Below are 27873 nucleotides of genomic sequence, written 5' to 3'. Positions count from 1 at the left end.
CTGTCTGTACTTTGGCCAAAATCAAGCGAAATGAACAGTCCTACCCATTCTGAATTCTCCTCCTACTGCCAAGATGAATGGAAAAGCAAGTTCCAGGCAGTAGTCCAATGTCTGTCAGCAAACCTAGGCCTTCTAAACCAAAGGAAGTCAAGATTCTAAAAAGGACTTAATCAAATGCGATTGATTACTGGAGTTCAAGAGTTCACATTTTATTTATTTATTTGTTTGTTTGTTTATTTATTTATTTATAACAGTAAACTTTTATTGAGGACGTACAACATCCCAGGCCCTATGCTGAATGATTTGCATGAACTGTGTGCTCTTCAACCTCACAACAACCATATGATATAGTGTTTTTATTATTCCCAAATAACAGATAAGGAAACTGGGGCACAGAATTATTCACTAAATTGCCCAAGATCACACAATTAAGTAAGGCAGAATATTATATAAAGTCAGGCAATCAACTGCAATTCTCCAATTGCAGTCATGAAGAACCTTCTATTTATAAACTCAGCTCTGCTTGGCAAAGTAAGAACCAACAAAATAGAAGATCACCCTGGATCAGTAGAATTTCCTGGTAATAATTGCTTTCCCAGAGGGGGACCCACACTAGCTAAACTTTCAGAATTGAGGAAGGCAATGCAACATCTAAAGTGCCTGGTTTACTGAACCCTTACATGACAGCCCATAGCAGTCCTTTCTTTGGAGACATCACTCTTAAAGAGTTCACATTTTAATATGAGGTCAGTGAACAACACAAAGTTGTGATGAGGTGAAAATCAGCCACTGTTCCAACATCCAGTAATTTTAACATATATATAAGGAATGACAGGGACTTGATTAGGCATGGGACTTTTGATATATAATTTAAATCATCAAAATGAATAGAATTAAAAAAGAATTTGAACCTCAAAGGCTGAAGGACTCTAGAAATATCCAGATGAAGAAATACTTCCCATCCTTTTACATATCAATCATTAATTTGTGATCACCAGACTGTCCTTACAAATTTGGGCGTTCCATTTATTTTTGTGGAAAATCAACTGAGAATGTGGCAGTTCTATCATCTATAGAATAAAAGCCCAACTAGGTTGCTGAAGTTGAAATCAGAGATAATGATGATAAAAAAAAAGACTTAAGCTGATAACACTGGCTGCAGCACCAGCCCTGAAGGGCAAATGAGTTGCATCTTCTTCAAAGGTTAACAAGACACCTGACTGAACCCTAACCTCATTCCCCCACAGTCAATCTTGCCACCCTTCTCTCCAGTAGGAAATTTTGTCTTTCCCCAAACATGCCGTGCCATGTTCTTCATGCCTCCATGCATTTATCCACACTGTCCTTGGAACACCTTCCTCCTAGTCACTCCTCAAGAGTCAGCCCCAGTGTTATCTTCTTGGGTTGTCACTGGCCACCCAAGGCTGAACCTCTGGGTTACCTCAAAAGGCACACTATAGGACTTGCAGCATTTAAACCTTTCGCGCTCTGACTACTTGCTTTACATGCCCACATCCTTCAATGGACAGTGAATTTGCAGAAGAAATGTGCCTTATTTACATTAGTATCTTTATAGTACCTAGACAATGACATAGAGTAGAAATGCCAGGTTAAGGGATGGATAATGAAGGAGCATGCTACTTTCTGGAAGAGTACAGGAGAGAGAGCCTACCATAACCCAAAGGCTGAGAGACTGTAACTGGATAAAAGCAGACAAAGCCAACAGGACCCCAGGTGAACAGGATTAGAACTAAAAAGTGGAAAGATGCAGGCTAGAGAAAGTTGAAAGCAAATATGCCATGGTTACACAGTGATTTTTTTAAAACCCAAGGTCAACTTGAGAGATAGTCTTAAAGGAAGAGAAAAATGAGCTTTCACTAAAATATGAACTATATCATATGGAAATAATCATCTTTAGAGTCGTTATGGAAAACACTATTTTAATTTTCAATTGGGCCTACTGGTTCTTTATTGACAAGGATAATTTCTCTTTCTAAATCGCCTTAATAGGTAAACAGCAAACATCTCACTCGATTCCTACTGCCAACTGTAATTACGAGTCATTCTAGTTCTCTTCTAAACCTCTAATGGTGATGAGCAGAGAATTACCCACATCAGCTGCTTTTCTAAGCAGCCGTCACATCACAATCTATTCTTAGTTACACTGAAGAACTAGTAATTTCACCACTAAAGAAAAACAGCAATAATTCTCATTCACTGGTTGCCCTGAATTACCCCGTGCTGGAGTCAAAATAGAATTTCCTCTCAGACTGTTTCCTCTGCAATTCCTCCAGCGAATGCAAGGGCTCATACTCTTCCATTTTGGATAATGAGCCATTATGCCGCTGTAGAAAGCCAAAGGTAACCTGAAAACTTGTGTTTGACGGATAGCAGAGCCCAACTCGAATCCAGTCATTCCTATAAAGGAGAGAAAATAAAAACATGAATTCACATTTGAGCCAGTACATTTTGAGTATTACAGCATATGTAAATTTTAGCCATGGTCTTCTCCTTAAATTTCTGCTGTGTATGGAGCCACTAACAATGCAAGTCCTGAATCCTAACACACTAATGAATCATCGACTTTTACATGTTACCCAAATTCCGCTCCTCAATATATGTACAACAATGATATGGCTTATAAAAAATTCTTGGTTTCAACAGGACTTCAGGGAATGTGAAGAGAAGTTGGATAAAATGTACTTAGATACTGCAAGCAGATAATAAAATTGAGACAGTTGGGTATGGGTATACTAAGATGGAAGAAACACTAATAGCCTGATAGTGGAAGCGTACGCTGGTAAAATCTTTCCAAAGAATTTTTTAATTCATAAATATATTTTTATCTTTTATAATTACATTAGGATAAATTGTTAGTGGTAAATTTGCTAGAGATAAAGGTGTATGCATTTTTAAAGTCTTTGATGAATATTACCAAATTGCCATAGTGTTGTTTCTTACCTAATGTTCTAAGATATAAAATTAATACTTTTTGAAAACCATTAAGAATATTTTCCCCTTTTTTATCATTTCTTTTTTTGGCATTCTTTAAGTTATGGCAAAATATACATGTGGTAACATATAAAATTTACCATTTTAGACCTTTTTTCACTTTACAGTTTAGTGACATTAAGTACATTCACAAGGTTGTACAACCATCACCACTATCCATTTCCAGAACTTCTTAATCATTCAAAACAATTTTAAAACAATATGTAACAATGCCTTAAAATTGTTCACACAGATTTCATCCAGTAATCCCACTAAGAAATTAGAAATACAGACCAAAAATGTATAAGAAAAGATGCTCTATCCAGTATCATTTGAAATACCAAAAGGGGGAGAGGGGCAGGAGAAAAATAATCTAAATGTTCATAGGGGAATGGAGTAGTTAAATAAATTTTGGCATATTTATATGCTCAGAGAACACTTGAGGGTGGAGAGACACGAGAACCCTATAAATGCTTATAATGCCTCAATTTGATTAGAAGAATTACAGGTTATTGTAATTTTTTAATGTTTTTCTGTATTTCCTTATTTTGTTTAATGCATAAGTACAGCTTTTATAACTTTTAAACTGTTATTTTCATAAGTGCCACTATGACAAAATCCATGACCTCTCTATAATTATATTAAATTTGGAAAAAAATTATCCATCTCCTCCTCTTGCCTCTGCTGTAACTTTTACAAACTTTTAGATAATTAAACAAGGAAAGTTGGACTGAATTTCAAGCCCATATAGAGTTTTGAAACTTCTGAGCTCATCCTTTTTTTCACTTTAAAATCTTTTTACTTTCTTAGTATTTATTCAAAAGTTATGCCTTGTATGTGCAGAACTCTGCATACCATTTGATTATAATACCTCACCTCAGATTCATAACCTGCCAGATATAACTTTTTGTATTGCGGATCACTCTTTCATGTATCTCCTCCACCCTCTCTGACAATCGTTTGTTCCTTCATTGACTTCTAGGCAGCTCACTGATGGGGGTGACGATATCAGATTGGCTTTTAGAACCCACACCCTGGACACAATGTGGACCAAGGATTGAAGGTGGAGGGAGGTGGGGAGACCGAATAGGAGGCTGCTGCAGGGATCCAGGCAAGAGAGGCTAATGACCTAAACGCAGTCACAAGCAGTGACGGTGGAAAGAAGTGGAGAGATTTGAAAACATTAAGCACATAGGATCAACAGGGCTTGGCCACTGATAGGATGGAGAAATGAGAGAAAAGAAAGAGGAAAGGATGAGTCCTGAGATTTTTTTGGCTTGGTTGACTCAGTAAGTGAAGGTGCAATTGTCCAGCAAGGGCATAGAGAAGCAGCAGCCAGTGTTACAGGAAAATAGTAATGGTTCAGTTTAGAGCATGTGCCAGAGGCCTATCATCTCAGAATAAAAGCATCTACCATGATGTTCAGCCATCCTTGGAGGGGAATTCCTATACGTTCTATGTCCATCTCTGTTCATTCCAATTGGGTATTTTAAGAGAGTTCTGACGAGTCAGCCTTTATGAACCGTCAGGTGAACAAACCAATTTTTCAGGTACATATCTGAGCAGTTTCATGGAGTCCCATGGGTTAACCATCACACGTCTAGATAGTCCCAGCTCTTGTTTCTAGTCTCATCTTCTGTAACTTCCCCCACCTACGCTCCCATCACACTCAATCTATCAGTCCCTGAGCAGAACTAGCCCTTTCCCAACTCTGCTGCTTTTGTAACAAAACTGATCGCTCGTTATCACTTCTCAGTGCAGCCTGGCCCAACTCCCTTAGGCAGAATAGCTGCTCTTATCTTTTGTCCTTTAAAAAATAGTACTGGTTTATTTACTTAAATTTTGTTCTACCTGTATACTGTGAGCTCCTGAAGGGCAAGTACTTCTCTCAGTCATCTTTATATCAACTGGCACTCAGTAAACGCTTAAATAAATTAATGTAAAAATAGAGCCCTTGATTGAAAGTAATATTATTAGAGCAGACAACTGAGAAATCAAGAAGGGATAGAAAGGTGCTTTCACATTCTGGCAGGGATGGCAAATACCTGGCATTATCCATGCCACAGTTCTTCCACTGCTTGCCCATTGCTGACATGAATAATCAGTCATACTACTCTCCTCTGTCAAGTCTAAACTTGGCCTCAAAAATCTTTTTACTTTCTAGGTAACCGAGTGCTCAGTTGGAACACCAGATAAAATTTATTCCCATCCCAGCTACAGAGAATTAAAGTATTCAGCAGACGGTATTAAAACCTACTGTTAAATGGCTTTCTGCCCACAATTCCTTGACCATAGAGAAAAAGACATGCTTTTAATAGGACAGAATTCAATTTATACAATCTCTTAATTCCATCAATATAACATATATAGCCTCCCCACAGGAGGAACAAAGTACATAAAGTTGAAGTTCTTTACTTGCTACAAAGGAGATAGGTTGTTTTTCTCCACTAAATTATTAATTGCCCAACTATTTGAAATAACAGTAATAGAAGCATACTTGTTGAAGTTTATGAGGTATAGAAAAGCAGTCTTCGGTGCTGGCCCATTCCAATGGATGGTGTAGCCCTTCTCCAGCATGATCACAGGCTGGTACTGTGGAAAGGTTGCCTTCTGGTTAATTCCCCGGAGCACCATAGGGTAGGCTGGATACTCATCTCGTGTGATGGTCATAGTCAGATTCTGAGTGCTCCATGTCTGCACATAGACCTTCAAAACATAATTAAGGATTAAAGGGAAGAGAATGAAAATTTAAATAGCTAAAGAAAACATATCTAGCACAAAGTCAAACGCCTCTACTTTCAAAAGAGAGATTCTATGATCCGTGCCAGACTGACTGAGTAGTAGCCAACTTCATCCTAAGCTCCACTTACAATGAAGTCTGCTTAAGCTGAAATAGTAAGAACAGACCATGTGTTCTGGTAGCCAAGATCTTCATCATCTCTTCCACAACAGCCCAGCTTATTCGTTAGAATATAAAACCTTTGTGGGTTTACATAGCCTGTCAAAGAAATCCCTCAATCTGAAGTACACACATACAAAAAATTAGTACATTAATGTGAAAACTGATACCCTCTAGTCAAATCTGAAAGACTTTCCTCTGAAATAAGAGATGGAAATTTAAAATATCTCAGAGCTTTGGCTTTCAATTTTCCATGACCTACATCAGCCCAAGAAGTCATTTTCCACCCATTAAAAAAAAAAAAAAGTTATAAAGTGTTCTGCAAAAACTGGAAAAACGTATTAAACTGAGGCAAATTTGAAAGCCCTGAATTTATTCCAGTGGCATTTGAGCCCCATACTGTGCCAAAACAAAATCTTCCCCAAATGCAACCTCAGAACAATTTCCTAAAACAAATCAGTATCCTGTAACAGAATCCCCCAGAAGTATTAAAACATTTGCAGAATGTTGCATTTAATCCACGCTACTTCTCTATGTTTTCTGTTTCTCTGATTTCTGCAGTTTTATCCATATTGATTCCTCAATTATAAATTCTTTGAGCCAGAAAGTCTTCTTAACTCTCATTCATGTTTGACTATAGTACTCTTCTCTACTGACACCACTTAAAGATTAAAATAGAGATAGGAATTTATTGATTGTTTGATTGATTGATTGGTACGTGGGCCTCTCACTGTTGTGGCCTCTCCCATTGCAGAGCACAGGCTCCGGACATGCAGGCTCAGCGGCCATGGCTCACGGGCCCAGCTGCTCCGCGGCACGTGGGATCTTCCTGGACCGGGGCACGAACCCGTGTCCCCTACATCGGCAGGTGGACTCTCAACCCCTGCGCCACCAGGGAAGCCCAGGAAATACATATTTTGAGACTACATTTAAATATATATGCTTAATATATTATATTTATTTATTCTTTATTTAAATGTTTATATTTGATCTGTATTTCATTATATAATAGGTTAAAATATAATAGAATACACCCCCGCACCAAACACATACATATATATATATCCTGCCTTCTTCCAAATCCAAGAAGGATTTGAGGTGGCACATTCTCCTTATGTTACCACCTTTCTCCCTGAGCACCTTTACCCTTGGGTCAGCAAAGAGCAGACATCCCATTAAAATATATTTACAAATAGCTAAAGAATGATTATTCTATCTTGAGATCCAGTTGCTTCTATCTTTTGTTAAAAAAATACAGTATTATACATCATCCAAGAAATAACAAATGGCTACATATCTGGGCTCCCAGCCCAAATTCTCAGGAGAAAATTTCTGTCCTACCATTCCCAGAGCCGCCTGGGCAGTATTAGACACTTTTTTCTTTCTTCATCTTCAAATAAAAATAGAATTACTACTTTGCTTTTTAAGTTAGAAGTTATCAGGTTCACATTCTCAAATACCTTAGAAAATCCAAAGACTATATAGAGACATTTATAATAAAATATAAAGTTTTCATGAGTGAGCACATACCACTTTAAGACAGATACATGTACCTTTGAATACACATGGCTAGCAATTTAACTAAAACTGTAGCTACTAAAGAATTAAAAGCTTTTTATCTTCTAATTCTAGAATTTCTATATCTTCTTAGGCATTAATGAGTCAACTTAATTTTAGAGGGCAATTCTGGTTAAGAATAAAACGAATGGAAGAAGAAATCACATTTTCAACCACATTCTTCTTTATTTTACTATAATTATTTCTCCATCCTTTTCTTGTCCTTCCCAGAACTTAGGCAAGTATGACTCCTCTCGCTCCCATGGGGATGAGAAATCCCACAACAAAGAAGCTAATACGCCATTAAAATAAACCAGAAAAAGCTCTCTAATCTTTACCCCTCTTAAGCCCTTTGTCTTGTCTATACCACTGAGCCACCAGGGAAGCCCCCCTCTATTCTTTTATCTCTCTTAACATCTATTATTAAATACGACCACGTAATTGTCTAAAATATGGAAATAAAATTCTGCTCTCTTCAAAATTCTGGGCAACTGGTACCTCCATTCTGCAATCTGTCATCCATCAAATACCACTATTAAAATCATCTTTGCAACTTAGAGCCCTGCTCTTCAAATAATACTAATTGCAGCAAGCACTTCACTATGTGCTAGGCCACGGGTGAAATGCTTTACCAATACTCGTGCATTCTATCCTCACAACAGCCACGTACGAGAGGATCTAATATTACCCTCACTGAGCAGAGGCACAGAGCAATTAATTAACTTACCCACCTCATATTTAAGGAAGTAACAAAGCCAGAATTCAAACCCATGCAATCTGGTTCTGGCATCTGTGCTCTTAACATACTACCTCCCTAATTATTCCATCCTCTTATACTGGGCATCCAGTTAATAAATTGCACACTAGCTTAATGTTTTCAAAGAAGTGTTTCCCAATCTATATCATCCCCTCCATATTTTCATAGACATTATATCATAATATAATTTGCAGAATTTCCTTGGATTCCTTCCTTGTCCACTCATTCCAATTCCTAGCTCTGTTTCTGAGAACATCTCACTTTCCGTGTGATCTATTGATATTCTGCCTCACAAGTCAGAGTCCCTAATTTAGAGATAAAATAGAGATAATAACCCTGAAAGCAAAGAGTGAAACACTCTCTCAGGGGACACAGCTGTAGCACAGCAAAAAAACCTGGCCTAGGAACTCAGGAAATATGGGTTCTCACCCCAACTACAATCCAACCATATTTAACCAAGAGCAAGTTATCTTACTTCTCTTGGGCTTACTTTTTCACTTTTAAATTGGTTTGGAGTGGGGGAACTTTAAATAAAATTCTGTGAGTCTGTGATTCCTAATGAATTTTTTTCTTTTTTTTCCCCTAAAGAACCCCCCAAAAAACCCATGCTTTGGAAAGTATCAATCATCCCGAAGAGCTGAAGAGTACTCCTCACAGAAGCAGTGCTGTCAGGAGGTGGTAAGGAATCAGGCATCACGATGTGCTCTGGCCTACCTGGGCATAGTTCCCACTGCACACCACTGCATTCCATTTGGTAACATTTACACAGCTTGGATGGCGGATCAGGTAGTTGTCAATTCTTCCCACGTAAACATCCTTGTATCCTGTCACAGAGCCATCAATGTCATGGAATATGGAGTTCTTATCACCATCTAGCTCACAATCTTCAAACCAGGGACCAGGCTTTCCAAAGAAGACATTGAGAGACACCTGAAAACAATGAAAAACAGGGACATCATAAAATGAGGGCTCCTGACATGTTAGCCAGCATTCCCTGCAAGGACCCAACTTCATATCCATTACAATTACTTTAAGGTTAAAGCAGTTCTGAGTCACAGCATAATTGTCAACCAACATTTTTGATTAATTATGACATGCACGGGGAAAAAAATTTCCCAAAGCCTTGTAGAGTTCAAGCAGCAAGCGTTCAATTTCATCTTCAGTGTTTTCCCTTTTTTTAACTTAAAAACTATTACCTATTCCCCAGATAAAACTAATCCATGGCAAGAGAAACTAGAATAGTTGTGGGAAGGGGAACTATGCAGTCATATGTATTTGTTAAAACTTATAAACTTTATACTTAAGATCTCTGCGTTTCCCTGTATGCAAACTATACCTCAATTAAATAAAAATCTATTATAAGTTCTATCTCCTGAGCTAATCATTTTATTTCACTCCAAATGCTTTAGTTAACTTGTTAATGACTCCTCCCACCAAAAAGTAAGTACAGTTCCAAACTAAAACACAATCTAAGTGTTGCCTTGGTATGGTTGCATGACTCACTACAACTTGTTGAAAAGTGTGTGTTATCTTCTCTCTCCTCAAGGTAGACCAAGTCCAGCTCAGTAGTTTTCATGTCGGGTAATGTTAATTCAATGCCCTTATCGAACACATAGTACACAGCTGCAAAGCAGGCTGCAGGTTACATGCTTTATTATCTTTAGCTGCTTCTTATTAGTGGTAAGTTATTAATGTTATTCAAGCCATGCAGATACACCTCTATAATGCTTTTATTGGGAAGTTTTAAAATCAGCTGAACATCTAAATGATAAGCAGCTCAATGGAAAATCAGTGATGTGTGGGACAAGTGGCTCTAAATTCTTAGTTCTAGGCTCTTTTCTCTTTTTCCTTATACCTCTTATGGTTAAATCTAAAAGAAGTATAGGGCATACTGTCCACCTCTTTAGGAATAACAAATATGACAGACCATTCCCTTTATGAATGGTTTCAGAGCATTGCCACATTAGAGAATTCTAGGCTGATGAAACACTAAACTTAAACAGCATGGATTCTCTTAGGCTGTTAGAACTCTAGAACTCTGCAACAAACGAAACATCTAAAAACTTTTTTTTTCAGTATGACCATGGGCAGTAAGCGAACATCTAACCTCTACACTGGAGAGGTAATCCAAGAACCACCCTATTTATTTACGTGGGACCCTATCCACAGTGTAGCTCTTCCTCTTCCCCTGGAGTTATGTGGCCTAGAAGAGAACCAGTCAACCAAGCTGACAACCCAGCTTGCACGTGGGCCTCTGTTCCATGCCTCAGCTATTCATGAAAACCACATATAGACTTTGGTAAACTATCTTAAGTTCTCTTTAAACTGGGCAACCACAGAGTTTGCCTGTGGACGTGAATGAGAGAACTACGAGCCACTTTCCAATTGTGGCTGTGTCTGTGGGAGCAGAAAGCAATACGGTCTGAGGCTCAATCTCTACACCACTGTCATCTTAGAAGTGGAAAGATGGGGCGAGGCTGGGAGTATATAATCAGATTGTCCTGTGTTTTAATGGTAAAGAGGGTACTGACGAAACTACTAAGAAAACTATTTCTGTGGCCTACGGCATTGTAAACAATTATCTCTAAGTCTTCTTTGCAATCTTCATAAAACCCTTCCAATAGTTCATATAAGAAATAACCTCATTTGTTTCATATCACCCCACTATTCCTCTTCTTTCCCAATCTTTTATCCTCTAGTTCCCCAGAAGAATAGACCCCAGGAAAGTAAAATACCAGGTAAAACCCAAATCTCTTCATGGATTATTATACTGAATTTCAACAAGTTATATGTCCTCTTGTTCCTATGAAATTCTACAATTCCCATCCCTGTGTCATCACTTTAAGTCATTTTCCCTTTGAAGATATCACCAGAATATCAGAAATACCCCAGGTCACATGGGACTTCTGTTCTCACCTTGAACTCAGCAGGACAGAGTACCTGGAATTAGGAGTTGCTCTTGCATAGATTTCTCCTCCCAATCGTAAAAACTCAGTGCGAACCCTTCGTTTGTGTTTTCGTCTTTGGAAATGTGCCATCCCTCCTCTACCCACCATACTCACTGTGTAGGAACCATGAGAACATACTTACATGTGGACCAAACTTCACAAGGGAGATGTTATTCCTGGGGGTTATCTGCCAAGAATTCTTCATGAGGAAGCCAATAGCACTGGTATGCCTATCTGGAGTTGGCACATATTGTTTGAAAGTGCACCTGGTGACATGAATGGGCCCATCATAGATCTGAAAGCCTCTAATTGGGAATGTCCTGTTGAGATACAAGATTTTGTTTAATGCATATGGGCTCGTCCCTTTAACAGCACTTCACTTGCGTACTTGTTTTATAAATACTGTTGAATATCCCATATACACCAAGCACAATCCTAGGATACAGTGGTAACCAAGCAAGATCTCCAATCAAATGAAACCTACACTGCAGTGAGAAAGGCAAACAGAAAAACAATGGACAATTTCAGATAATAAGTGCTTGAAGAAAGTAAAGACATAGTAATACAATAGACTGGGTAGAAGAGAGATGCTATTTTGGATAGAATGGAGGCTTGTCTAAAAAGGTGACTTGGCTTCCTTGAATCAACTCGGTTAAGATCTTTTCTTTGATAACTCATACACTTTAGCTTTAGTTCCAAAATTTCTAGCATGAGAACAAAAGACAAATCTGTGCTTAAACAGAGAGAACCTCCTTTCAAGCCACTAAATGATAGTAAGGAGAAATGATATGCTTAAAAGTACAAAAGTGTAAGTCTGCAAGGCTTACTATGTCAAAGGGGATGGCTAGATTGAGAAATTCGTTTTATTCATTTTACTCCTTTCTGTTCCAACACAAACTCCTTAACCTACTAATCATATATTATTAACCGTAATTAATGTACAAAACCCATAATATTCTGGATCCCTTAGGTTTTTCCCCTATTACACTCTTAATGGCATTGCAGAGGACTTCTATAGCAACTAATTAGTTTACAGCTTGGTGGTGTTTTACAATAAAAACATAGATGCTAGCAAGCAAATCAAATAGCCTACTTAAAAATCTATGCCTCTAGACATACATACACTACCAAACGTAAAATAGATAGCTAGTGGGAAGCAGCCGCATAGCACAGGGAGATCAGCTCGGTGCTCTGTGACCACCTAGAGGGGTGGGATAGGGAGGGTGGGAGGGAGGGAGACGCAAGAGGGAAGAGATATGGGAACATATGTATATGTATAACTGATTCACTTTGTTATAAAGCAGAAACTAACACACCATTGTAAAGCAATAATACTCCAATAAAGATGTAAAAAAAAAAAAAATCTATGCCTCCTGATGTTTTTCCAAGGATACATCACAAAACGGTCCTCTGCCATAGAAAAGGTTGTAAAGATACAGTAAAATAAAAACTGGATCCATTGACCAACTAGGAATCTTCATGTCGAAAATTCCTCCTTGGCAAAGAAGCAATAGCATTTTGAAATAAAACTAAAGGCCAGTGTAAAATAAAAATAATGGAATTGAATTGGCCACCATTTTTACTGCAGCCCATACCCAACTAATACAGCCTTTTTTCTTTAATTTACATATTAGAAGAGGCAGCTTTAGCCTAATTGTAAAGAGCAGAGCACTGAAGCCAAACTAACAGGGTTCGAGTCCCACCTTAGCTATTTTTAGTAAGTTACTCACTTATAAAGCAGGATGATGACAGCACCTACCTCACTGGGCTTTTCAAGGATTAACTGAATAATAAAGTATTTTAGAACAGGGCCTGATACATCATAAGCATTTAATAAATGTTTGCCATTAAAAATCCATGAAGTTCCTTTCCTAGTGGCTTCCACGGTCTAACAGGAGTTCTACCCATAGCATAGCATATAGTAAAGACGTTCAATATTTCCCAACAACAAACACAGGCGAGAGGAGCCAAGCATAGGCTGCCCTTTGGCAGAAGCTAGTTAAGCCCTTTGGCCAACACTCATTACCTGTCCCCCAAAGCCAACTATGTTTGCCCCATCCCCCTGACCTGTCCTAGCCCAATATCCAGACACAGGGTATAGCTTTAAGGGAATTGATGTTTGATAAATTCTGACATTAGCTCCAATGTAAGGCCTTTAGAACACTAGTTTTTCTCTACCTGGTTTTCCTGCGAGTAAAATGACACCTCCAAACTGTGTCTCAGAACTGAGGTACAGATTAATTAGGTAATAGTTCCCTAAAAGTTCTGAAGAATCTTTCTAGTACTAAGTACTATTTTAATGACTGTGATTATTTTGGAAGAAAACATGCCAAAAGTCTACCCCCATACCCTTTCAACATCTGAAACATTGTTAATTATACACCTGTGGTTAGGTTTTGAGTCAGCTTTGGCATCTATCATCTCATTTTCTAGGACTCTTTTCAATAGGTAATTTCCTTTTTCCAGTGGCTATTTCTGAAAACTAACATCACATATTGAGGGAAAACTGACTCAATGTCCATAGTGTTTATGGTTTGGCAGTTCTCTCAAGAAAGAAAAAAAAAAGATTACCAGCTTATATAAGGCCTTATACAGGAAGGATAAACAAGATAGGTTCATTATAAAATTGATAATGAAATCTATAAAGTGTTTAATAGTTAACGCTCCAGAATTCCAGAGAATACACACAATAGTAATAGCAATAATAACAACAAGAATAATAGTTTTAATAATAATAACGTCGGAAAAGTGTCACAGTGGGAACCAATCGATACAGGATTATTACAGAAACTTTTGTAAGGGGGTTAGGTTTTCATTTATTGTTTAAATTTAACACTCCTCTGATAAAGCAATGCTTACCTGTTCCTGGGTAACGTCCGAGGCTTCTGGTCTATTCCTCCAGTGCCTACATACTTGTTCTGACCACCCTGAAATCCGTAATTCCTGCTCTCCCCAATAAAGAGAGATTCAGATACCTCTTGGCTGGAACCTTCATCACTTGGGAAGCTTCCGTCACTGTTAAAATGAGAATATCATTAACCACACATCTCTAGGAAATTTAAATTGACCCTCAAATGAAGGCAAGCTATAACTTTAAAAACCTAAAAATTTTCAAAGTAGCCAGTAGCTTTTTCTGATACGTATTAGTGAGTCACCAAAAGGTGCCTCAAAATTGAACATACCTCTTATAAATTAATATGTGCTTGGCAAATTAGATTTAAACAAATGAGATTTAATTTACAGGAACAACTAATTATTTCAGTCCCAAGCAACAATACTGCAAATGAGGGGAATAAACTTGCCCTGGACAATAATTAGAGGACAAGCATGTTTAAGACGGCAATGAGAATAACTGTTATCTGGAAAAAAATAGATAACATAGAAAGTTTCGTTCTTAAAGACCACTGTGAAATTAGACCAACTTCAAAGAAAGAAAATATTTAATCTGCTCCCAACTTTTACTCCCTTCCTCTTTATTCCCCTACTTTTTAAGATCTTTAATCTAAAGATCAAGTGTTTTCTTTTAAGCAAAAAATATGGTGGGCCTACCCTTCTGTGTAATTCCAGCTAGATTCATCTCCTACTTTGGTATAAATTCAATTAATCAATAAAAATGTATTTTTGGCCCTCAAGTGGCATCAGGAAGTGAGTGCTAATTTTTTTAATGTTAATAAATGATATAACATTCCTGTGTTATCAAAAAATATATATCAAGGTTATTCTACCTTACAGCTTTAAAATAATCAGGTAAGTATTTTTAAAAGTAATTACAAACCTGGCAAAGGTCAGTCCTATTCCATTATCTGCAAATCTATAAGAAAAAAGAGAATGAGGGAACATTTTAATTTATCACATCATATAAGAAGAGGTAATTCGCTCAAAATATTTAATTGTCATAAAATCCAGGAAGTTCCAGTAATGTTTACTGTCCAAGACTACACAAAAATTTCACTTTCCAATAATGAAAAGCATAGGCTCCACAGTGAAGGCACCTGGTTCCAATCTCAGCTTTGCCTATTACTAGCTGTGTGACCTTGGGCAAGTTATTCAACCTGTTTGCCCCTCAGTTTTCTCACCTAAAGGTTGAAATAATAATATAAGCTTCCTCATAGGATACTTGAAAGCATTAAAATGCTAATTAGTGTCAACCATTTAGAACAGTGTCTGGCACAGAGTAAGCAGCAGGTAAGTGTTAGCTATAATTATAATTTTTATCATTATACTTGGCCCCCATATCTTTGGGTTCTGCACCCACAGATTCAACCAACTGTGGATCAGAAATATTAAACAAAAAATTCTGGAAAATTCCAAAAAGCAAAACTTACATTTGTCCAGTGCTGGCAACTATTTACATAGCGTTTACATTGCATTTACAACTATTTAGATAGCATTTACATTGTCTTGGATATAATAAGTAATAGAGATGATTTAAAATATACAGGAGGATGTGTGTAGGTTATATGCAAATACTATGCCATTTTACATAAGGAACTTGAGCATCAGGATTTTGGTACCCATGGGGAGTCCCGGAACCAATCCCCCACGGATACCAAGGAACGACTAATTTTTAACAGTTAGATCATGGTATTCTCTTCAAAACTTTTCAACATTAATACCCAAGCTATTTCTACAGATTTTATACAATATCCATTTTTTTTGCATGATAAAAGTCAGAGATGATGGTAAAATGCCAAGCAGCTAATGTCAGTACCAGCCAGAAAAAAACATTTTTCTAGACTCCTGAACACCAAATCTTACCTCAACATACATCAGACTTCTCCTAAAATTATACAAATGGAAAAGAAGTGAGATGCTTACTGCCTCAAGTCATGTTAACATAAGTCAACAGACTTATTAAGGGAGAATTCAAAACTTCTGTTTTGAATGGCAGTGGAAGAGCATCAGGAAACTGAGTTTCCAAAAGGAAGGAAAAAAATGCAGGTAGTTTCAAAATCTTTATTTAGCGCTCTGACATAGACCATGTTTGTTACATACAGTTAAAGTCCCAGTTTCTGTTTAATCTCATCAAAAAGCTCTCATGTCACCAGACAAGTTCAGTTCCAATAAAAGCAGCAGAATGAGACGATTCCAAACATTTGCAGTCAGCTAATGCTGGCATATTTCCTCAGAGCTTTTCTATTAGTAATGATACTATGATTCCAGAAACCCCACTGTACTTTCAGTCTACTGGGTTTTTTAAAAAGCCTTAAAAAATAAATACATCAGTGTCATCAGATAATAATTTCATAGACAATACCCACGCTGAATTCTGAACGACAATGTCTCCTCCTCTGACCCAAGCTCCGTTATCATTATTTTTAAAAGCAATGAGCCTGTCAATTAAAGCAGCAACACGTGGCTTTTCAGGGTCTGCATCCTGATGAGGCCGAAACCTTGGGGTTAGGAGAAAAAAAAAAAAAGGACTTTTAAAAAGAGTAATGAAAAGGCAATGTAAATAAGCTACTTACGATTATAAACTTGTGTCAAAAAGCAGAATTTAACTTTGAACAAAACTAAACTAAAAAAAAAACTCCTTAAGACACAACTTAATTATTTGCATTTCAAATATTGAAAAAAAATACAAATTTGCAGAGAACTGCTTTCATATTTCATAGTTTATTTTTAATCAATTTATATTATAAAAGGGACATTACAGAACACTCTAAGCACTGAAACCATTTCAAAAATAAACAGAAAAACCTCAGACCAGGAAATATAGTATGTTTTCCCAAATTCTCAAGCTACATGATATTAATATAAACTTACTGAGTAAATTAATCATATATTTCAACATACATATATGTGAAGCAGAGTATTATTTGAGTTGTGTGCTGGTGAAATGCTTTAGATAGAGAGAAAACTGGATTCAATATCTTTAAAAAGCCTAAATTTTAAATAGATTATACTTATGGAATATTACTCAGCCATAAAAAAGAATGAAATTCTGCCATTTGCAACGTGGATGGTCCTAAAGGGTATTCTACTTAGTGAAATAAGTCAGACAGAGAAAGACAAATACTCTATATTATCACTTATAAGTGTAACCTAAAAAATAAAACAAACAAATGAATATAACAAAACAGAAACAGACTCACAGACACAGAGAACAAACTACTAGTTACCAGTGAGGAGAGAGTAGATGGGGGGGCAACATAAGCGTATGGGATTAAGACATACAAACTACTATGTATGAAATAAATAAGCAACAAGGATATATTGTACAGCACAGGGAAATCTAGCTATTCTTTTATATAACTTTAAATGGAGTATAATCTATAAAAATATTGAATCACTATGTTGTACACCTGAAACTAATATTGTAAATCTACTATAATAAAAAATACAAAGAAAAAATGTATCAGCACTTAAAAAAAGATTGTATTTCATTGACTTATTAATTATAAAGACTGAATGTTACTTTTTCTTTCTTATCCTTGTAAAATATTTACAAGGACCTTATTGAAAAGGCAAAAAAAAATTGGTATCAAAAACTGTTAACCAGGGGCTTCCCTGGTGGCGCAGTTGTTGAGAGTCCCCCTGCTGATGCAGGGGACACAGGTTTGTGCCCCGGTCCGGGAAGATCCCACATGCCGCGGAGCAGATGGGCCCGTGAGCCATGGCCGCTGAGCCTGCGAGTCCAGAGCCTGTGCGCCACAACAGGAGAGGCCACAACAGTGGGAGGCCCGCGTACCACAAAAACAAAACAAAACAAAACAAAACAAAAAAAACTGTTAACCAGGGAGATTGGTTCAAGATGGCAGAATAGAAGGACGTGCGCTCACTCCCTCCTGCGAGAGCAACGGAATCACAACTAACTGCTAAACAATCAATGACAGGAAGACAATGGCACTCACCAAAAAAGATACCCCACATCCAAAAACAAACGAGAGGCCACAATGATACGGCAGGAAGGGCTCAATCTCAAGAAAATCAAATCCTATAACTGCTGGGTGGTTGACTCAAAAACTGGAGTACACTTATACCACAGAAGTCCACCCACTGGAGTGAAGGTTCTGAGTCCCACGTCAGGCTTCCCAAGCTGGAGGGCTGGCAACGGGAGGAGGAATTCCTAGAGAATCAGACTTTGAAGCCTAGCGGGATTTGACTGCAGGACTTTGACAGGACTGGGAGAAACAGAGACTCCACTCTTGGCGGGCACACACAAAGTAGTGTGAGCATCAGGACCCAGGGGAAGGAGCAGTGACCCCATAGGAGATTGAACCAGACCTACCTGCTAGGGTTGGAGGGTCTCCTGCAGAGGCAGGGGGTGGCTGTGGCTCACCGTGGGGACAAGGACACTGGCAGCAAAAGTTCTGGGAAGTACTCCTTGGCGTGAGCCCTCCCAGAGTCTGCCATTAGCCCCAGCAAAGTCCGGGTAGGGTTTAGTGTTGGGTTGCCTCCGGCCAAACAATGAACAGGGAGGGAACCCAGCTCCACCCATCAGCAGACAAGCAGATTAAAGTTTTACTGAGCTGTGCCCACAAGAGCAACACCCAGCTCTACCCACCACCAGTCCCTCACATCAGGAAACTTGCACAAGCCTCTTAGATAGCGTCATCCACCAGAGGGCAGACAGCAGAAGCAAGAAGAACTACAATTCTGCAGCCTGTGGAACGAAAACCACATTCATAGTAACAGGGACAAAATGAAAAGGCAGAGGACTGTGTAACAGATGAAGGAACAAGATAAAACCCCAGAAAACAACTAAATGAAGTGGAGATATGCAACCTTCTAGAAAAAGAATTCAGAATAATGATAGTGAAGATGATCCAGGACCTCAGAAAAAGAATGGAGGCAAAGATATAGAAGATGCAAGAAATGTTTAACAAAGACCTAGAAGAATTAAAGAACAAACAACTAGAAGAACTAAAGAACAAACAAACAGAGATGAACAATACAATAACTGAAATGGAAAATACACTGGAAGGAATCAGTAGCAGAATAACTGAGGCAGAAGAACGCATAAGTGACCTGGAAGACAGAATGGTGGAATTCACTGCCATGGAACAGAATAAAGAAAAAAGAATGAAAAGAAATGAAGACAGCCTAAGAGACCTCTGGGACAACATTAAACGCAACAACATTCACATAATACGGGTCCCAACACAGGAAGACAGAGAGAAAGGACGTGGGAAAATATTTGAAGAGATTATACTTGAAAACTTCCATAACACGAGAAAGGAAATAGCCACCCAAGTCCAGGAAGCGCAGAGAACCCCACGCAGGATAAACCCAAGGAGAAACACAATGAGACACACAGTAATCAAATTCACAAAAATTAAAGAAAAAGAAAAATTATTGAAAGCAACAAGGGAGAAACAACAAATAACATACAAGGGAACTCCCATAAGGTTAACAGCTGATTTCTCAGCAGAAACTCTACAAGCCAGAAGGGAGTGGCATGATATATTTAAAGTGATGAAAGGGAAGAAACTACAACCAAGATTACTCAACCTGGCGAGGATCTCATTCAGATTTGACGGAGAAATCAAAAGTTTTACAGACAAGCAAAAGCTAAGAGAATTCAGCAACACCAAACCAGCTCTACACCAAATGCTAAAGGAACTTCTCTAAGTGGGAAACACAAGAGAAGAAAAGAACCTACAAAAACAAACCCAAAACAATTAAGAAAATGCTAATAGGAACATACATATCGATAATTACCTTAAACGTGAATGGATTACACGTTCCAACCAAAAGACACAGGCTCGCTGAATGGATACAAAAACAAGACCCATATATATGCTGTCTACAAGAGACCCACTTCAGACCTAGGGACACATACGACTGAAAGTGAGGAGATGGAAAAAGAAATCCATGCAAATGGAAATCAAAAGAAAGCTGGAGTAGTAATACTCATATCAGATAAAATAGACTTTAAAATAAAGAATGTTACAAGAGACAAGGAAGGACACTACATAATGATCAAGGAATCAATCCAAGAAGAAGATATAACAATTATAAATATATATGCACCCAACATAGGAGCACCTCAATACATAAGGCAACTACTAACAGCTATAAAAGAGGAAATGGACAGTAACACAATAATAGTGGGGACATTAACACCTCACTTACACCAATGGATGGATCATCCAAACAGAAAATTAATAAGGAGATAGAAACTTTAAGTGACACAACAGATCAGATAGATTTAATTGATATTTATAGGATATTCCATCCAAAAACAGCAGATTACACTTTCTTCTCAAGTGCACATGGAACATTCTCCAGGACAGATCACACCTTGGGTCACAAATCAAGCCTCAGTAAATTTAAGAAAATTGAAATCATATCAAGCACCTTTTCTGACCACAACACTATGAAATTAGAAATCAATTACAGGGGAAAAAAATGTAAAAAACACAAACACATGGAGGATAAACAGTATGTTACTATATAACCAAGAGATCACTGAAGAAATCAAAGAGGAAATCAAAAAATACCTAGAGACAAACTACAATGAAAACACGATGATCCAAAACTTATGGGATGCAGCAGTTCTAAGAGAGAAATTTATAGCAATACAAGCCTACCTCAAGAAACAAGAAAAATCTCAAATAAACAACCTAACCTTACACCTAAAGGAACTAGAGAGAGATGAACAAACAAAACCCAAAGTTTGTAGAAGGAAAGAAATCATAAAGATCAGAGCAGAAATAAACGAAGTAGAAAAAAAGAAAACAATAGCAAGGATCAATAAAACTAGAACGTGGTTCTTTGAGAAGATAAACAAACTTGATAAACCATTAGCCAGACTCATCAAGAAAAAGAGGGAGAGGGCTCAAGTCAAAAAAATTAGAAATGAAAAAGGAGAAGTTACAACAGACATCACAGAAATACAAAGCATCCTAAGAGACTACTATAAGCAACTCTATGCCAATAAAATGGACAACCTCAAAGAAATGGACAAATTCTTAGAAAAGCATAACCTTCCAAGACTGAACCAGGAAGAAATAGAAAATATGAACAGACCAATCACAAGTAATGAAATTGAAACTGTGATTAAAAATCTTCCAAAAAAAAAAAAAAAAACTTCCAACAAACAAAAGTCCAGGACCAGATGGCTTCACAGGTGAATTCTATCAAACATTTAGAGAATAGATAACACCAATTCTTCTCAAACTCTTTCAAGAAATTGCAGAGGAAGGAACACTCCCAAACTCATTTTATGAGGCCACCATCACCCTGATACCAAAAACAGACAAATATACTACAAGAAAACAAAATGACAGACCAATATCACCGATGAATATAGATGCAAAAATCCTCAACAAAATACTAGCAAAGAGAATCCAATAACACATTAAAAGGATCATGCACCATGATCAACTGAGATTTATCCCAGGGATGCAAGGATTCTTCAATATACGCAAATCAATCAATGTGATACACCATATTAACAAACTGAAGAATAAAAACCATATGATCGGGCTTCCCTCGTGGCGCAGTGGTTGAGAGTCCGCCTGCTGATTCAGGGGACACGGGTTCGTGCCCCGGTCCGGGAAGATCCCACATGCCGTGGAGCAGCTGGGCCCAGGAGCCATGGCCGCTGAGCCTGCGCGTCCAGAGCCTGTGCTCCGTAACAGGAGAGGCAACAACAGTGAGAGGCCCGCGTACCGCAAAAAAAAAAAAAAAAAAAACATATGATCATCTCAATAGATGCTGAAAAAGCATTTGACAAAATTCAATACCCATTTATGATAAAAACTCTCCAGAAAGTGGGCATAGAGGGAATCTATCTCAACATAATAAAGGCCATATACGACACAGCCACGACAAACATCATTCTCAATGGTGAAAAACTGAAAGCATCTCCTCTGAGATCAGGAACAAGACAAGGATGTCCACTCTCACCACTATTATTCAACATAGCACAGTAATTAGAGAAGAAAAATAAATAAAAGGAATATAAATTGGAAAAGAAGAAGTAAAACTGTCACTGTTTGCAGATGACATGATACTATACATAGAGAATCCTAAAGATGCTACCAGAAAACTACTAGAGCTAATCAATGAATTTGGTAAAGTAGCAGGATACAAATTTAATGCAGAAATCTCTTGCATTCCTACACACTAATGATGAAAAATCTGAAAGAGAAATTAAGGAAACACTCCCATTTACCATTGCAACAAAAAGAATAAAATACTGAGGAGTAAACCTACCTAGGGAGACAAAAGACCTATATGCAGAAAACTATAAGACACTGATGAAAAAAATTAAAGACGATACAAACTGATGAAGAGATATACCATGTTCTTGGATTGGAAGAATCAATATTGTGAAAATGACTATACTACCCAAAGCAATCGACAGATTCAATGCAATCCCCATCAAATTATCAATGGCATTTTTTACTGAACTAGAACAAAAAATCTTAAAATTTGTATGGAGACACAAAAGACCCTGAATAGCCAAAGCAGTTTTGAGGGAAAAAAATGGAGCTGGAGGAATCAGACTCCCTTATTTCATACTATACTACAAAGCTACAGTAATCAAGACAATATGGTACTGGCACAAAAACAGAAATACAGATCAATGGAACAGAATAGAAAGCCCAGAGATAAACCCATGCACCTATGGTCAACTAATCTATGACAAAGGAGTCAAGGATATACAATGGAGAAAAGACAGTCTCTTCAATAAGTGGTGCTGGGAAAATTGGATAGCTACATGTAAAAGAATGAAATTAGAACACTCCCTAACACCATACACAAAAATAAACTCAAAATGGATTAGAGACCTAAATGTAAGACTAGACACTGTTAAACTCGTAGAGAAAAACACAGGAAGAACACTCTTTGACATAAATCACAGCAATATCTTTTTTGATCCACCTCCTAGAATAATGGAAATAAAAACAAAAATAAACAAATGGGACCTAATCATAATCAACTTAAAAGCTTTTGCAAAGCAAAGGAAACTACAAACAAGATGAAAAGACAACCCTTAAAATGGGAGAAAATATTTGCAAACGAATCACCAAAGGATTAATCTCCAAAATATATAAACAGCTCATGCAGCTCAATATTAAAAAAACAAACAACCCAATCAAAAAATGGGCAGAAGACGTAAATAGACATTTCTCCAAAGAAGACACACAGATGCCCAAGAAGCACATGAAAAACTGTTCAACATCACTATTAGAGAAATGCAAATCAAAACTACAATGAGGTATCACCTCACACCATTTAGAATGGGTATCATCAGAAAATCTACAAACAACAAATGCTGGAGACGGTGTGGAGAAAAGGGAACACTCTTGCACTGCTGGTGGGAATGTAAATTGATACAGCCACTATGGAGAACAGTATGGAGATTTCTTAAAAAACTAAAAATAGAATTACCATATGACCCAGCAATCCCGCTACTGGACATACACCCAGAGAAAACCATAATTCAAAAAGACACATGCACCCCAATGTTCATCACAGCACTATTTACAATAGCCAGGTCATGGAAGCAACCTAAAAGCCATCAACAGACAAATAGATAAAGAAGTTGTGGTACATATATACAATGGAATATTACTCAGCCATAAAAAGGAACGAAAGTGGGTCATTTGTAGAGAGGTGGATGCATCTAGAGACTGTCATACAGAGTGAAGTAAGTCAGAAAGAGAAAAACAAATATTGTATATTAAAGCATACATGTGGAACCTAGAAAAATGGTGCAGATGAACCGGTTTGCAGGGTAGAGACTGATACACAGACGTAGAGAACAAACGTATGGACATCAAGGGGGGAAAGCGGTGGGGGTGTGTGTGTGTGATGAGTTGGGAGATTGGGATTGACATGTATACACTGATGTGTATAAAATGGATAACTAATAAGAACCTGCTGTATAAAAAAATAAAACAAAATTCAAAATTTTTTTCTTAAAAAAAAAACAGAAAACCCTGTTTACCGGGAATTCCCTGGTGGTTCGGTGGTTAGCACTCCGCACTTCCACTGCAGGGGGCACGGGTTCAATCCCTGGTCGGGGAAGTAAGATCCCACATGCTATGCAGCATGGCACCCCCCCACCAAAAAAAACAACAAAAAAACCTCTGTCAACTGTAACAACTCAAATAATTCCATAAGGCCACCTAATTTTTAAAAAGATCATTTCCATCATAATCTTACAGAGCTGGGCAGGTTGGGAGAGAAAAAACTACACAGCTTTACAAAAACCATTTCAGCCAGTTGAGATTTTCAATCATACGTGAAAGAAACATCATTTGCACAAACATCACTATGAAAGTTGCTGGCACATGGTAGGTGCTCATCAAATACGTATGATTTGAGAAGCAGCTATGCCCAGAAGACAGCAAGTGCAAAGGTTCTTAGGCATGAGTGAGCTTGGCATATTCAAGGGACAACAAGCAGATTGGCTGGTAAGTAAGAACCAAGAGGGAGAGGATAGACAGGAAGGCATGTGCCAGGCAAGGGTGTGGTTCTTTATTCTAAATGCAAAGGTAAAAGTAGAATGGTGGTTGCCAGGGGCTGGAGGGAGGAGGAAATGGCGAAGTGATAGTCAAAGGGGCACAAAAGGTTTAGTTATGTAAGATAAATAAAGTCTAGAGATCTACTCTACAGCATAGTGCCTATAGCTAAAAATACTGTATTGTATACTTAAAATTTGCTGAGAGTAGATCTTCAGGTAAGTGATCTTTCCACAAAAAATTTATTTTTTAATTAAAAAAATAATGACCATAAAGGAGGTAGAAGGAAACTTTGGCAGGTGATGGATAAGTCTATGCCCTTGAGAGTTCATGGGTGTGTACTTATCTCCAAACTTACCGAGTTCTATACATTATATATGCACAGCTTTTTACATGTCAATCATACCTCAATAAAGCAGGTGGATAAATAAATAAGTGTGATGGAAAGTCATCAGAAACATGGAGTCAGGGCAGTGATATTACCGGATTTCACTTTTTAACTGGTCACTAGCTGCTACTTGGTGAAAGGATAATGGAGAACGGATGGTAAGGAGACCAATCTAGAAAGCGCTACATCCACCCTTAGATTGTGTACATAAGGCCTTACACTAAATGGCTCTGACCTAAGGGGTAAAAAGTCTGACTCTGAGCCATCACCCACTCTTCTGGCATTGTAGTTGCTGCCAAACAGCTTTGCAGTCATCACATAATATCAAGCAGATGGAAGAGTTCTGGTAAAGAAACTACACAATGTTCTAAAAGAAAACCAAAAAGGAAAAAAAAAAAAAGTACAGTAAAGCAACATCTGATTTTCTGCTGTAGCCGTCTCATTTTTTCTGAAATTTCTATCCATATAAATCACTGACCACTTGCTCAGATAACCTTTATTTTTCATCCTCTTTCCCACTTGGTATGTAGAAAATGCAGTTAATTTTCTATCACCTTCATGTATAAGCCTTCAGCACACTTCCCAACTCTCCCTTAATTGTCCTCTGCTTTAAATGCACTTGTTGGTTCTCATGCTCTTTTACCCTTTTAGATGAAATTTCCCAATCTTAAACTGGGGGCTTTCTGGATTTAAAATATCCCGTCTTTGGATTCCTGTAATTTCATATCTTGAAGACACAAGGAAAGGCTCATCTGATTAACTATTAGGTCAACTTCCCCTTTGTTGAACAGACTAAATATCTTCTGGATCCCATGAGCCTGATGTTTAATTCATGGGCTGGCTTATTACTCATTTGTGTTTAAGTTTTATCATTTTTACTCATGTCTGAACTGCATGAATGCATGAGGGCATATCTTATACATCAGTTTATACAAAATTAAATGTATATACTAGCTGTCAAATGTCTTGTTACTCTTCTCCTATAATCAGTTCTTTTCAATAACAACTTCCAAATGGAGTCTAATTCCTTACCAATATGTATGTATTTATAAACTAGTAACAAAAGTAACAGAGAGCAGAGGAAAGAATACCATTATCATAATATCATACACTCACACACGGTAAAGAACTTCTTAGGCCACTATGAACAAGTTGTTTTATTGTCAAGTATAATGAAAATATCAATAGATTCTGAAATATATTTTCTCATCCATCCATTTATACACACACATGTAATTTTTTAAGGCAGATAAGAGAGTCAATTGTGCTGTGTATGAAGATTTTTCTGTTAATACTAACTTAGCAAAGTACACATTATTAGTTCTACCAGTTATAACAAACTCTTTTAAAAAGCAGCAGCAATCTTCTAGCAAAGATTTGTTTTGTCAGTTAATATTCTCTTTTTGGTTCATAATTTGTTGTCATCTGTATGCTCCTTTTTCATCTCAAGTTTATCTCCTCTTTTTCCATGTCATACCTTGCCCAGCTATTAGGTGTCCAGTACCTTCCTTGTGTTTTATTTAAACAATGCCCACAATTTCTCCACTTGTCAAATGTTTTCTGATCATTGCTTTAATATATTTCAGGCTCATCTTGACCTTTAACAATGACTAATTCTACTAACTTATTTGCCCAGTTTTCTCCTGACCTTTATTACTGTGTCACAAGGATTCTGCTTTACCAACCTCCATTGTGACTCCTACTTTATTCCCTTGTGAACAATAGCGCCTGTCATCCTTTTCGTAAATAACTGTCAACAGAGCCTATTAAATCTAGAACCCTTTCAGATCCTTTAGTTGGTCAATCAACTTGAAGTATAGAAAAATAACATGTACACAACTTCTACTGAATATGACCTTAAGTTGCCATCTTTTCCAGAAAATTTTGTTTCCATTGGAGATATTTTATTTATTTTGGCTCATACACAGCATGTAAAAAAAAAAACTTTGTTGAAATGCTGATCCATATCCTAACCACATTTTGTGGTTATAAAGGAGAGTAACACATAGCCCAGATATGATATGCAACTGAGACTACGAAGAACTGAACCAGAACTAGCTTAATCATCAAGTTTGAGACTTTTCCCTTTGAAACAGATTTAACGCGACATTCCACTTTGACCACTAACAATAAATTATATATGCCTTGGTTTTCAGGGATTATATTAAAACATCTTAGCTTAACTTGTTTTTCAATGAATCATGTTCTACTTTTGGCCAAATTTTGAACCCTTTTTCAACATATCTCTCTTCTTTTTCTTTCTCTTTCTACAACTCTCTCTAACATCAATTTACAACTGTCAAAAAGAGAAAAAGCATCAATTTCTTTGGCATCTCAATAAGATGAAAAGCCCAGCCACAGGACCGAGAACAGCAAAATAAATGTTTTTCCAAAACCCTCCTACAAACCCTGAAAACTTCATTTTAAACATGTTACTGGAGAAAGAGCGCAACAGCTTAACTCAGAAAGTTTTACTTTGGCAAGATATGGCTTGAGTGTGATTTAAAAGGACCAGTTCTACCTTGCACTGTTATCCAAACAGAGGTACTCCCTTGGGTCAGCAGCACTAGCATTGGTTGTTTTGACACCTTTGTCAATAAATAAGCCAGCCTGGAAAATATAATAATGGACTGAAATGAATATGAATCCCAAGTTATAACTATATATATAATGATTCATGAAATAAGTTTTAGCTTATCACATCTACCAAAAAAGGAGGGAGAAGGGAATAAACAGCAAAGCAAAGGTATTACAAAAAGAGCTACTTTACTGTATTTTTTTTAATACTTTTACTCATTCGGTCATTCAGCAAACATTTATTTAGTGCCCACCTTAGGGTAGGCACCAAGCATTATACGTCAACCAGAAAACTATGGTCTTTGCTGTTACTGACACATAAACTAGCAGGA

General features: G+C 37.4%; 1 protein-coding gene across 3 annotated transcripts in view; it reads right to left on the bottom strand.

Moving 5' to 3' along the window:
- CEMIP2 (cell migration inducing hyaluronidase 2) overlaps positions 1 to 27873 on the bottom strand; it is a 78307-nt gene that overhangs the window by 10725 nt on the left and 39709 nt on the right. For all 3 annotated transcript variants that reach the window (XM_060154981.1, XM_060154983.1, XM_060154984.1), the window contains 8 exons: positions 27486 to 27574; positions 16414 to 16545; positions 14928 to 14963; positions 14012 to 14167; positions 11295 to 11472; positions 8919 to 9134; positions 5489 to 5697; positions 2236 to 2418 (listed from right to left, as the gene is read on the bottom strand). In XM_060154981.1, the coding sequence (XP_060010964.1) occupies positions 2236 to 2418; positions 5489 to 5697; positions 8919 to 9134; positions 11295 to 11472; positions 14012 to 14167; positions 14928 to 14963; positions 16414 to 16545; positions 27486 to 27574 (1199 nt within the window). The remainder of the gene's footprint in view (positions 1 to 2235; positions 2419 to 5488; positions 5698 to 8918; positions 9135 to 11294; positions 11473 to 14011; positions 14168 to 14927; positions 14964 to 16413; positions 16546 to 27485; positions 27575 to 27873) is intronic.

The sequence above is a fragment of the Lagenorhynchus albirostris genome, chromosome 7 (assembly GCF_949774975.1).
Source record: "Lagenorhynchus albirostris chromosome 7, mLagAlb1.1, whole genome shotgun sequence".
NCBI classification, from domain to species: domain Eukaryota; kingdom Metazoa; phylum Chordata; class Mammalia; order Artiodactyla; family Delphinidae; genus Lagenorhynchus; species Lagenorhynchus albirostris.
This window is presented reverse-complemented; position numbering and strand designations above follow the sequence as displayed.